A 14,891-nucleotide genomic window follows, 5' to 3' on the forward strand; every position below is an offset into this window, starting at 1 on the left:
TCCTGTTTTATACGTCATTTCTATTATTTTTCACGACATAAATTTTTTGGGAAAAAAAAATTTTGGTTGCCTTCTGAATTACGAAACTTCTATTAAAGTTTCACTAAATTCAATCAGAATACATTTTTTGATGTGATGTAACTGAGACGTGATCTCACGGCTCTGTATCTTTACTATTATGTGCTTAATATTTTGGGGTCTCTATTTTCTAGCAAATTAAAATCATTCTGAGTGTGTGTTTATTTTATTAATTTAGAATTTAAAATTTAAGTTTTATTATAATAAAAAAATTTTAAAAGTAGTTATATTAAACTTTTCTGTTACAGTAAAAAGTTATCGTATAAAATTACATCTTAATTCAAATTAAAAATTTAAATCAACGAACTAAACGAGTGCCAACAAAAATCTATCTTAAGCTATCTATGCTGTTAGAACATGTTTCTAAACTAAACGTTCAAAATTCACATAAAACTCGTAAAAAAAAACACACACACACACACATTTCACACCTTACAAAACAAATTATCATAAATGTCTTTCCACAATACTTGCACTTCAAACCCGTAATGTCATAACACACTCCCAAATAACACATGTATAAATTTCAAAAATATATAAACAATGTTTTTATATATTTTCTCCTTCCAAAATGCGTACGTGAATTTGATAATCTACAACCCCACTTTAAGACTCCCTATGCGGCGGTTAATGTGTTAGGTCAATGTGTTGTGCGGCTGTAAATATATAATGGCATGAACGAAAATCAAGATTATTTTTCAATTAAAATTGAGTCAGACTCTTTCAATTATACTAGTGGACCCCATATTTTCAAAATAATGAAGGAAATAGGAAGCTTGATGACACTAAGATCCATTTTTTATTAATTGAAAAAAAAAATACAAGCATGAGGCCATTTTCAATACCCAATACAAAGAAAGACCCCCTTTTCCATTGGGTATAGGATGGTTCTATAACATTTTCTTCAAAAAAGAACTTATATGTTTATTTCACAACTCAAATTTTCAATTTAAATTATATATATGAGAAAAAAATACTGTAATAAAAAAATTAAAAATTTAAATTTTTATTAAAGAAAACATATAACATCAAAACTTGAGTTGTGACTTGTCGTGAAAGTTTATCATTTTTGTCCTTGAATTTTATTTTTGCAGGAAGTGTAAAATCACGAGAAAAAAAAAAATCTTCAAATTTAAAAGCAATATTTTAAGTACAAACATGCCAACCTGTATGCTTTGCAATTTTAAAATGTTTAAAAAAAAAAAAAAAAAAGATTATACCCACTCGTCTTTTCATACCAACATTAGCACATGATCTGCACATCACAAATGCGAGTCCTATAAAAATTACTTTTTTTCCTTAAAGAAATATTTATCCTATGACGTCTTTTAAAACTACACAAAATGAATATTTTAGGTCTCATTTATTTCGCAGATTTGAGTTTTCAATTTAAATTGACATGTGACATTTTATGAGAACTTTTAACTATAGCAGAAAAAATTAGATGTAACATTTTTTAAGAACTTTTAACTGTAAAATCTTAGAACTGAAAACATAAATCGATAAAATTAACGAAACCTTAGTTAACTACCAACATCAGCACATCACAATTGCGACTGCTATAATGATTGCTTTCTTATTTAAAAATAAAAACAACGTAATAAAATATTTTTCATATGACGGCTTTTAAAACTAGATGCAAAATGGATATTTATTTTCTTAATTTAGGCTTTATATGTTTGGGAGTTTCTGCGTTGTTCTCTCTGTTTTAGGAACATCGATATTCTCTACTTTTCAGCTATCAAATATGCATTAGAATCTGTCTATTCTGCATATATTTTTCAATCTGATGTGATTTTGACAAAATTTAACGGCTGAAAAAGTAAAGAACACCGGTGTTCCCAAAAAGGAGGGAACACTGGAGAAAGTCCCTATATGTTTTGCAAATTTGATTTGTGCTAGCCGATTTTCAGAGTGAAGAAAATAAATGAAGACAGAGAGATATATTTCTTAAGGACTTTTTCTGATGTTCCCTCATTTTTAGGAACACCGGTATTTTATGTTTTTCAGCCGTTAGATCTATATTAAAATATGTATGTTATGCATACTTTTTCAATATAGTGTGATTGTCACCAGTGTTCTTAAAAAAGAGAGAACACTGGAGAAACTCCCTATTTCTTATCCAAAATTTCACCCTCATGAGCACATGCAAAAAAAAAAAAAAAGTAGAAAAACAAGATCTAGCTTACAAAATAATTTGATCATTGAATAGCGTTATTATTATAAATACCATAATAGGAATACAACTTTAATTGAAATTGAAATGTTACAAAAGAATACAACCCTAATTCAAATGTATATGACAGATCAACCCTTTAAAGTTCAAAGAAGAGCTCTAACGGGATATCGAAAGTGCTCCTTTTATCTAAAATCTTACATCAAACAAAAGTTATTTTTTTCCCCCTTAGAAATTCAGATGCACCGATGAAAGCATCATTTATTTATTTATTTATTTTGGCGTGACTTTTTTCTGAAGGGAAGGAAAATTTTAAAAAACCATTTTTGCTGACACAATTATAATTAATGCCTTTTTTGCAATATTTTTTTGTAAGAAATATAATTATAATCAATGCTTGTCCCAATAGACATTTGTTTGTATTGTCAAAAAAAAAAAAAAAAAAGACATTTGTTTGTCCCCACGGTTTTGCATAGTGGAAGCTATCCATGCATCCCATAGGTAAGAGATAAAGAACAACTATACGTCCACATATTTGTATTTGTCATGATCTTTACGAATCGCTACTAAAAAAAAGGTGAAAAAGAAAATGATATCATGAAAGATGATATAAAGAATATCCCAATTTTTAATTAACTGATGGGGTAACTGTTAAGTGAATTATATTGATGAATTTATTTAGTACAAAAACTTAATGAATAGCGTGAGGTTACTATAATCAACCTCCTCATAAGAATACAAAAGATAATCATAATATTCACTATATATGTTTGTTCGACTATTGCTATCAATCATATAGTCAATGCCTTTTCTTTCAAGCTTCTATCAATCAAAAAGCAAAACCATGTTAAAATTGGACAAAATAGAGTACATTCGCAAAAAAAAAAAAAAAAAAAAAAAAAAAAAATTTAAAAGGGGGGGTTTTTTTTTTTTTTTTTTTTTTTTTTTTTTTTTTTCTTTTATTTATTTATTTTTAAGAGTGAGACTTGGGAAGTTATGCATGCCTTAAAATAAGGCCCAGCCCATACTACAAAAAAGTTGTATATTGTTGGCAGTTGGGACATTTAAGAGAAAAAGTTTGAAATGATGACACAATTGATCAGGGCATGAGTTTAGTTGACGAGAGATTAATTAAAATTAATAGGTTAATAATTTATATAAGTTAATAAATAGATTAAATTATTATTTTTATTGGTTATTAATTATAATTTGATAAGTTATTATTTATAATTCACGGTTTTTGTCTATAATTGTCTGACTATGAATAATAACTTGACAAGTTTGTCTATAACTTATTCGGTTATTTTTTACTATTTTGACATATTAATTTTTATAACTAAAAGTTAACCTATATATTTTTTTAAGCTTTTTATATTGACATATTTTTTACTATTTTCCGAGTTGTATTGTTGGCAGTTGGGACATTTTAAGAGAAAAAGTTTGAAATGATGACACAATTGATCAGGGCCATGAGTTTAGTTGACGAGTTTGTAATATCGAGCAAATTTCTAATTCGGATATAGAACTCCCTCCCTTCGTCTTTCATATATACTTTTTGTGATCATTTCTATGATCTTTGAAAGAAAATAAAACAAAATTCTTATTCATGCTTTATCGCCGTTCGTTTCGTTTATTCTAATTGAGAATTTGAGTTAAAAAAATAACTTCATACGAGAAAAAATAATATAATAAAAAAATTAAATTTTAATTTTATAAGAGAAAACACAAATTTAAATTTTATAGTTTGTAACTCTATCTCAGCAATGGTGTAGACAAAATATAAATAAGTGGGTGATCAGTAGTTAGCTAAAACGTGGTGATTTCTTTTTCGTATATATATATATATATTTTAGTGTTATGAATTATGATTTTATTTGCTTTTTTTTTTAAATCCCGTTGAGCAAGAGGTATGAAATGGACCAAAATTTCAAATTAAAATTACTATGAAGAGTTAAATAATAACATAGATGATTTTTTTGTTTACTTGAGATTTTAAGTTTGAAATTATGATATATTTAAAAGCCAAAACTTGATCTATAATGGAGAATTTTTCCAAAAAAAAAAAAAAAGATTATGTATATGAACAAATAAGGGGGAAAGTAAAAACTGTTTATGTCGAGGCTAATTCATCTAAAGATTTTAAACCTGATCGCATGCGTAACAAAGGCTAAATCATTTTTGTTCATCATATATCTTGTTTTTTTAATATTGTTAGATTTGTTTTTTACACAGGTGTTTCAGAGAGTGTTGAAACACTTTATGAAACACTGACGATAATGCAGAAACGTAAGTTAACCAAGTAAGAAAATAATGCAGAATGTATAGAACACTAGAGATTGATATCGCAGTTCGGTTAAACAATTTACATATGCAGGGTTATACCTAAACAATGAACAATCTACTAAGTCTTAAGATTACAAACACCAATCGGATTTATATATCAAAGACTCTCTCCTTAACGATGTCGCCGCCGTGTCAAATCTCATTAATGGTCTTGTCCAGTAAGCACCGCTCGTCTTCAAACTGCGTGACGAACTTCCTTCGGTTGGCAGTACGCTTTCTCCCGAAAGACAATCTCAATAAACACTCTAAGGCTAACAAACTCACATATTCTTTTCTAAAATTTTCTCTGCAAAACTCATTACCCCAAATATAGTCTTAAATTTCTTTTAGAACCTTAAAACACGAAAGCTCACTATTTTCTCTTCCAAGGAACACCCCTCCACGTTCATGAGCATAGTGTATGTATAGATATAGCAGCACTACAAGACTCTTGAAAAAGACTGAATAATTCACGCCAAACTTCAATCTCTCTAAAAGTCATCAATATCTAATTGTGCAGATTGATTTCCAATTCACGTGCCTATTGCATAAACCCCTTCTTTAGACGAGCACAAAGTCCAAATCTACATTTGATTGGAGGATTCAAACCATGTGATTCGAATTATTTTCGATTTACGTGTATTTTTTGTGAGAGAAAATACTGTAGCGAACTACGAATCATGATTCGAATCAGGAAACGAATCCCTCAACTAAACGACCATTGGCAGAATATGATATATAAAGCAACATAAGCACGGGACATTTTAATCATGATACGGTTTGGACTAGACCAATTCCAACCGAATTTGCACCAAGGACAAAACTTCCCCCAATATCTTTCACGATAAAAACACCACTCATCAAACGATCAATCTATTGTTTCTTTCCTCACATAATTCTCACATCAAATCTGTAGATATTTCCATGAGATCATGTGATAATCAAATCACCTCAAATCTCTCTGAAATTATCTTGCCCAATTCTTCTTTCAATCTTCAAAAACTTTCCAAATTCAAAACAATTAACCAGATAAATTCTCTTTATGATATACTCAAAAACGTTAATTGCCAATTGTATCTGTTTTTAAATTTTTACAACCCATTACTAAAACATTACCACCTAACAAAAATCCTAACAAACATAAAGGTACGAAGTTGAGTCTGAATATATGGTATTATTACTCTCTTAAAAAAAATGGAGAGCATATCTCTTAAACAATGGCAACCAAGAAAATTATGGACGCGTTTGGAACTCGTTTCAAAATGATTTTATTTTTTGTATGAAAATAAAAATAAAAACGTTTTCAATCTCGGACAAAAATAATTTTTTAAAATGCTTTTGGTAGTTTTATTAAGAGATTGTTTTTAATATAAAAAACCTCATTAATGTCTCTCTCTCTCTCTTCTCGAGCAGAAAATGAAAACAAAAAATGAAAAACGATTAAAAGTCATTTTTCATTTATCTCTCATTTTACACTAAACCAAAAAATTATTTTCATTTCCTTTTTTGTCGTTATTGCGCCAAACGCCGTTTTAGAAATGTTTTCATTTTTTATTTCTCAACAAATATAAAAAACAAAAACGGGATCAATCCCATATTTCCTTAACAGGGAGGAAATCAGTTTTATATACCTTGAAGTGCTTGCATTTAATACACGGATGTTTATGATTTGTTGTCTCGCCGTTACTCATGTTTGTGTACACACACACACACATATATATATATATATGATTTTTCTACAATCCTGGTGAGAAATCCCTCCAACATAATATGTGGACATAAAAACTGTAACATAATAATTATTTAACATAATATTAATAATGAAAAAGTGTAACACTAAAGAATTGAGTCATTTAAAAACTGTGTTACACCTCTCCGGCGTACCTCTCACTGGAGGGACCGTAAAAAAAAGCTATACAATATGATTATTACCATGTGAAGATAGTTACACATAAAAAAAAATAAATGTTGCTTTTCGATTTGATTGGCACATAGATTAAAATAAAAGCAAACCCAAACTCTATTATGTTGGTTGCAATTTGTGGTTGTGTTAAAAATGTACATCCTTTCACTTAATCACTTCCAAAATAATGAAACTCCTCTATGTAGGGAAGATAATTGCACTTCCAAAATTATTTTCCTTTACTCCCTAATGTCGCAACCACAGGATTGGGACTACCATCCACATTGTGGTCTAAAAATGATTTTTTTTTTGTCTCTCATGTGGTGGGAAATTGAGAGCCCATTTGTTTCATATACTCAAACTTAAATTATTGATTCTGCTTCAGTGTTTTTCTCTCATAAAAAATTTAAATTTTAAACGTCAAAATTAAGAATTATGATTTGAGTATAACTTCTAAACGGGCCCCAACAACTTTTTGCGCATAGCCACTAGCCAGGGTATAATTTATAAAGGTAAACACGTGAAAATTCATGAACAATTTTCGGTTTGTTTGTTTTTGTTTTTATTTTCTGAGGGAGGAGAACAAGAAGAAAATCGATCTTCGTTATTGTTGGCTACACATCCTTACATGATCTTGTAAATAAGCCGTTCATTTGAAACAAAATTTATCTTCTTAGCTTAGTTTTATGCTTCTTTTGCGAAGCTCATTATAAACACTGCCTGATTTGATATAAATTTGTAGGGAATAATACTTAAACCACCCCAGTTATCACTTGAAGCAGAATTCGAATGGCTTAATAAATCAATCAAATAGATCTCTTCCTTTTGTGCTTTTTCATCCTTCCTCTATGACATTTCTTTGGTTCCTGCCACCAAATGAATGCAAATCCTTTAGTAAAAGAGTTGTTCACATCCTTTAACATGAATAATGCTAGGGATACAAATTTTAATCTCAATTCTTATATACCAACTGATGTGACATGTGAGTGGGGAAATCAATTCATGAAAATTCAAAAATAAACAAACAAAAAACAGTAAAAATGAATACAAAGGCAACATTGTAAAAAAAATAATAAATAAATCATACTAGATAAAACCAAAACTATATACATTAAGAACATTAGGGCTATACAAAATATGAAATAATCAATATTTTATTTTTTGTTTAATTGTTCATCTGGTTTATGATATAATGAGATTTTGCACCTTACTAATATAGAAAAGCTCTCGCGGGACAAAAGCTTATTTGGTAATCCAATAATTTATTTTGGTGATAATTTTATAATTTAATTTTTTTTATTATGCCAATTAATTTGTCACGTTACAATCGATATTCTTTCTGACTCTGGAAATTAATTCGGAAATAAATCTGGTAGTTTACTCGTATTAATCTACCAACTTACAACTTGGCGATTGGTGCTGTAGACGACTAACGATTTGTGTTGAAAAGGTAAAATAAACAGGTAGATTATCATTGATAATTTACTAGATTATTCTTTGGCGACTACAGCCAAAGTCAACCAACCATTTTGTGTTGAAAAAAAAAAAAAGTAGATTAGTAATAATGCATGATTATCATCCAGCGGCTGGAGAAAGTTAGTGATATTTATTGTAAAATGTCAAAATAATCTGATATATTACAAGTTATAATCTATCAGATTACTCTTCATGTAATCGGCATCGGCGGCGTACTAGGTAAGACCGATGGTATTTGTTGAGAAACTCAAAATGATATAACTATATTGCCGATTTTAACTGTCATTGCTCATTGTCTCTCTCCTGCTAGTAATCTAGGTGACTGGTCACCCACGGTGGCCGATAGTGAGTATTGGCTCTCACTACAACTACTAGATTATAGATGATAATCTAGTAGATTACCTCTTTTAACCGGTAGGGGTAACTTGGGTTGAGCCTTTTTTTTTTTTTTTTGGCTTTTGAATAATCCTTCAGAGTGCCAAAAATCCAAAACTCTTAAAGAGTAAAGGAAATTCAAGGTTGAATGCCATAAGTCACGTTCCTCAAGTTTACTCTTTCTCCAACCCACGCAATTCCTCTTACGGGTGAGTAATCTTATTAGTCATGTTGAAATACACAGAAAATATATTTTATGAATAGAAATATTAAAATCGCTATTACAATTGTAGTGTGATTTTGTACCATAAAACATGAAAATTGATTATTGTGAAGTAATATTGCTGTACACAAAATATTATAAAACGATTGTTGAATTTCCAATTTTAGATTAGGGACAAGATGGTAAAAAAGTAATTTATGCTATTAATTTAAAAAATAAACAATTGCCATTTGATTAATAAAGAGAAAATAAAAGATTATGATGGCACCTGAGTATTTAGATGACATAAAAATATGTCGACATAAAACTATGATGACCAGCTAATGTCATTTAAATTGTTGAACTTACTTTTAAAAGTGTGTGGGTCAAGATTTGTATACCTTAATTAACACCATTTTATTAATATAATTATTTAACTAAAAAGATATTAATTAAATTTAAGAGTAAGAGATTGTAAGGGTATTTGTTTAAGTTTTTTGGGTAGTTTTTGTCTTTAGTAGATTGGGCTCCTCTGTTCTGGCAGCCCATTTTGGGCCCATGTTAACAAATATCATTCGGCCCAGTATCTTTTGAAAAGAAACGATAGCATTCGGATAACCGGAAAACGACGTTAGCAATTAAAACGACAAATATCTTTCAAGACGACAACATCACGAACAGTGTATTCCAGAAGCGACGACATCGAAAAGGGAACAACAGTACAACACATATATCATGCTTTGGGATAAATGAACAATAGTTTAGCAACCAAATCAAGCACGTCATTATTTAAAGTTCACCCTATTTTAGATTTTCGTTTTTTTTTTTTTAAATCTTTTCCCCTGCATTTCTTCTTTTTTTGTTAAAGCCTTGGTCGTTAATGCTAAAATTACATGATCTCTTTTCGCAACGCAATAAATAAGTCTAACAGTTTCTCTCGATATCCGTCTTTTAAGTCATTTATCTCATATCTATAAGCAAGGGGGTCCGCGTTCACTATTAAGCCTACGCCCGTCCATTCCTTTCAAACTTGATCCCGCCCTTAGACTCGTTACGCTGTTCGACTGAACTCGTTGGTTCCGCACTCTATTCAGTTGGAACCCGGTTCGAGAACCTTCTCTCATAGATTCCATTCACCAAACTGAAGAAACTTGTTAGTTTTGAGAAATAGTTAGTTCAAAAAATATTTAAAAGTTTGAATAGTAATTTGGAAAACACTTTTTTTTAAAAATTAATTGGCCTGCCTTGTTGTAGCATATCCAATGTGAAATTAATGTGTCAATGTCAATTTTTTTCTTTAATATTATTGTAGGAAAACTAATTTTTAATCATGTAAATTTGTTTTTTGGGCTAAATTTGCCCTATGTTCTATACGATACCAAATTTCGCACGAAACATACCTATGTCAAATTCTTACATTTGATTGTAATTTGTTGTTGTGTATTTACAGCATTCTCATTTTTAAATTATTTAAAATTAAAAATTCACTTGTATAACTTCCAAAATTTAATTATAATGACAAAATATTGATAAACATTACTATCTCTAACTGAAATGTCAATATCAATACTATATTTGTCATTAGAAAAATGTAAAAAAACATTCAATGAAATATCACTCTCTTTGTCACTCTCTATCTTCTCCTTTTGTCATTTGTCTTTTTATTTTTCTCTAAAAACGAAATAAAATTCTAAACTATCATTTTGCTATTTATTACAACTATTTATTACAACTATATATATTCACGTTAGAAACCAATTCGTTGGAATAAAAAAAAAATGGAAAGCTACGCACTTATTTATTTTTATTGGTTTTTTTGTTCAAATAAGAACACCTTTTTTTTTTTTTAATTTTTATTTACACGGTTTGTTTATTTAAAAAGAAAACATAGAAACGAAAAACGTGCAAGAACAAACCTTAAAACAAGGTTAATTTTAGTTAAAGACGTTAGAGAGTTTAGCTATAGAATAAATTGGTAACAAAATGGGTATTTGGGTATATGTCGTGCGAATAATCAGCGTCCCCCACTAAGAATTTGGCTAAAATAACCGAGTAAAAAAGTAAAATTAAGAAAATGACTTTTTAATTTTAATTTTATTTATTTTATTACCATAGCCCATCGCCCAGTCGCGGAGCCCCCTCCTTCTCTCGCCGACATGAGCAAGAAGAACTCTCCATTGCGGAAGAAAGCCCTCGAAGGCCTGGTTCAATTCATAACGAAAAGTTGGGAGTCCAACACGATTGGGAGGTGGCTTGATCGGGGACGGCACGATTGCGATGGCTGGGTTCGCGAGGTGGGCGTCGCAAGTGGCTAGAGTTCTCAAAGTGGGTGGCGCGATTGGCTGGGGTTCTCGAAGTGGGCGGCGTGATAGGGATGGGGCTTGGCTGGGTTTGCTTAGGTGCAATGGGTCGCGGGTGGGGATAGGGATAGTCGGCGGGATCTCCGGTAGGGATGGGCGGCGGGCTCACATGTTTGGCCATGAAAACATGAAAATTGATTAGGGGGTTTTGGGTTCCTTTTTTTTCGTTTTTCTTTTTTCTCAAAAAATCATTTTGCAAAAAAAAAAAATTTGAATTGTTATTTTATGAATAAAGTTTGTCTATTAAATTATTTTTACAAAGGCCTCTCCCCCACTCCAGAAGAATTAAGGCCTGTTCATTTCGCCGATTCGAGTTTAGAATTTGAGTTTTGCTACAGTAAAAAGTTCTCAGAAACAATCACATCTAACTTTTTGCTACAGTAAAAAGCTTTCACATAAAATCACATCTCAACTCGAATTACAAATTCGAATCAACGAAGTGAACGGGCCCTTAGAAGTTTTATTGGATATTTTTATGACTTAGTAATTCGACGGTTTTTTTTTTTTTTTGATTAAAATCTTGGCTTCATCATTGATCGGTCTTTTTCTTTACATGGGTCGGAGTTGGAGTCATCCAACATCAAGGTCAGGCTCCGAATTATTTCAATTTCGCCCGGACAAAGAAAAAAGAAAGAAAAAAAATGACCAAATCCCTAGGTATTTTTAGTCCCAAAATAACCCCGTACATTTCACTAATTCGAGTTTAAAATTTAAGTTTTGCTATTGTAAAAAGTTCTTAGAAACAGTCACATCTAACTTTTTTACTACAGTAAAAAAGTTCTCACATAAAGTCACATCTCAACTCAAATCAACGAATTAAATGGACCCACATTTTTTTGTTTGGTATTTTCTTTTTTAACATTATTCAATACGCTAATATATCGGTAAGTCAAATTTTTTATCCGTTAAATCTATATAAAATTACATAAAAATTAAAAAATATATAAATTTAACGATTAAAAAAATATGACTTATTAGTATGAACGTCATGCTTACGGGAGACTCTCTCTCTCTTTCTTTCTTTCTTTCTTTCTTTTTAATGAAAAGTTTAAAAGAAAAGGTTGGCCCTTTTATCTTAACTGTGGTGCGGACCAAGTCACCAGCGAAGAAGACCACGCGGCAATGAAGACAAAGAAACACATTCCTTGTGACTGCAGCAAATTGGAGCTGACTGTAATTTAAAAAAAAAAAAAAAAAAAAAAAAGATAGTGGCTTGTAGTTATCAAATATCAAACATCAATACGTTTCAGTAAAATTACAATATATTCCAATAATATTTTGCATTATCAACATATTTCATGAATTAATAAAAAAATTAGAAATAATCCTTGTTTTGAATATTTTGTAGTGTCTTTATTATGTCATAATTATTACAAGAAATTATAATATAAACTATTACGATTATTGATAATTACTTTGATTATAAGAAGAAACTGACGTGATAGTAACTGAAAGGAAATAATCAAAATCAGTCCTATTCTTGAAATAGTTATTCATTTAGTGCAGTAAGAAAATGAACCCTAAAATCTCATTTTTCAAACATTACACAAAGGAAAAAAAAAAAAAAAAAAAAAAAAAAACTTAAGAGCCATAAAAACTTAGCTGCCATTTGACAAATAAAGCAAAATCGCTTTCAAGTCCTATTTAGGGACTGAAAAAAATAAGAACGTGTCCATGTAAAAAATAAATAAAATGTATTACAGTCTCTTTCAAATATATATTTAACTTTAGAAGTTAAAAAAAAAAAAAAAATTTGGAGAGTGGGGGGCAGAAGGGGGCCCAAATCCATGATGAAATGCATGCCATTCTCGGAGGACCCATTAATGAAGGGGAATGAAAGCGCATTTGACCGTCTTTTACTTTCGGTGAGAGTTTTGAAACATCTTAAGCGTCACGGCGATAGGATAGAGAGCAAAGTATTTGATTAGACCGGGGACAAAATGTTATGTTTTGTGTCGTGTGGAAATGAATACGACTTCCTTTCTTTTTTTTTTTTTTCATCTTGTTCATCTTTACGACAAAATTCATCATGGGTGTCCCGGATCTTTGTCTAATTCACTTGTGCTTCAGCATTATTATTTCTATCTTCTTATTCCTTTTCCTTTTTCTCCCATTTGTTTGGAACAGTTCCTTTAATTAATTCTCTCTTTCACTTTCCTTTATTTCAAAATCCCCTTTTAAAATATTCTCAGTTGGGTTTTGCCTTTTTTTTTTTTTTTTTTTTTTTTTTTTTTTTTTTTTTTTTGGGGTCTTCTTGATTTGTTATGGTAAAGAAGTAAGCAACGTAGGCCTAGAAATTCAACTTTGATTTGCAAATCAATGTATTAATTAAAAATTTATAAATTTGCAACAGGAAGGAAAATAAAAATAAAAAAAAACCCATTTAAGTAAGGGAGAGGTTAGGGATTAGGCACGGTTAGATGCAAATTTCGAAGAGAAGCACATTCTTTGGTGTTGGTAATCTTAAAAGTAGGATTGCATTGAAAGAGCTTTTAATCCTTGAAAACTTCAAAGATCCCAAGCTAGGAGACTAGGTCCACGTTGAACAATATAAAAATTAAAAAATAAAATAAAATAAAATAAAGGTGTCAAAAAAAAAAAGGGGGTAAGAAGCCAATAAATCCCACGGACCATAATTATGTGAATGGCTAGTAACATGTTAACTAATCATCAACCAAAGTGGAAAAGTAATTCCCTAGACTTTTTTTTAATTAAAAAAAAGTAATTCTCTCCCTAATAGAGAAACGCTTTGTTGTTTAAAAATAAATTGAGAAATTTCGGACAGTATAAAAAAGAACACTATTTAGATCAAATGTTTGTTAAATCGGTTAATTTTATTTATTTTGTTATTTTGATGTCATTTTAATCAAATTAAACATGGATATAATAGCTTTACCTCAACTTCCTTTATATTTTTAATTTTATTATTCATTTCAATTTTCCGTGCTTAAAACAAAATTTAGATATAAAAAAGAACTTGCAAAATAAAATTGAGAGAGAGAAGAGGAAAAGATTATTAAAAAAAAAAAAAAAAAAAAAAACCCCTCTAACTCAAACCTTTTTCTGTTATTAGCCAAACTCAAACTTTATGATATAGAAACAGTCTTGAATCCAAAACCCCAGGAACCAAGTTGCCCCGGAATGTTGGCCTAGAGAGAGAAAACCGTAAATTTTAAGCATCTTGAGAACCATAACTCGACAATTTCCACACCATCTAGTTTTGTTGGTCTCCCAACCCACCGGCTCACAACAATTAACGCGCAGAACACAACAGAAGTTCCCAAGTATTTGCAAGCTCATTGCATATTTAATGCAAGCAGTTTTAATGATAGAAAAAAAAAAAAAAAAAAAGAAAAACTTTCTACTAATTGTTTCTTCTACATATCTTAGCACATTTCAGCCCCACAAAAAAAAAAAAAAAAACGTACAGTTCTCACCCAATAGTTCCAATTTCAACCAGATGAAAAAGAGAGACAGAGAACAACATCAACAATGACATTACATTTACACTATACCCTTTCTAAGCGTTACATCGTCAGAAAAGAAAAATTAAAAAAAAAAAAAAAGAGAGGGAGGTGCACTATTTGACTGAGATTAAAGTGTTTGAATTGGTTTTTATACACTGTAGATTGTTGAGAATAAGAATTATGGAGAACCAAAGCTTTAAAAAAAAAAAAAAGATGAAAATCCCCCGCAAAGATCAGTAAAAAGATAACCCACAAAAAAAAACCCCCAGAAATCGTTCGAGAAACATTATATAATCTAGACAAAAGAAATCTCCTAAAATATACCTGAAATTCTGACGAGTTTCAATAATCAGGCATGAGTTGACTGATCTTTCCCTCATCAAGAGCCATTTTTCTCTCCGTGATCTTCAACCAAATGCAAACCCCAGTGAAGCTGAGAACCAAGCTCGCGAACCCACTCCCCAATCCGATCCCAACAATCGCAAGCACCGAAAGCCCCTTGTTCTTGAGCGGCGGGGGCGGGGAGCCGCAC

At 30.4% G+C, this 14,891-nt stretch overlaps 1 protein-coding gene across 1 annotated transcript in view; it reads right to left on the minus strand.

Annotated features, from left to right (window-relative positions):
- Positions 1-14,304: 14,304 nt before the first annotated feature.
- The window catches only part of LOC21396176 (probable LRR receptor-like serine/threonine-protein kinase At4g36180), a 1,702-nt gene continuing 1,115 nt past the window's right edge, over positions 14,305-14,891 (minus strand). The window contains exon 2 of the mRNA XM_024172579.1: positions 14,305-14,857. Coding sequence (XP_024028347.1) covers positions 14,702-14,857 — 156 coding nt within the window. The 3' untranslated portion in view covers positions 14,305-14,701. The remainder of the gene's footprint in view (positions 14,858-14,891) is intronic.

This window comes from Morus notabilis, unplaced genomic scaffold (assembly GCF_000414095.1).
Source record: "Morus notabilis unplaced genomic scaffold, ASM41409v2 Scaffold679, whole genome shotgun sequence".
NCBI lineage: Eukaryota > Viridiplantae > Streptophyta > Magnoliopsida > Rosales > Moraceae > Morus > Morus notabilis.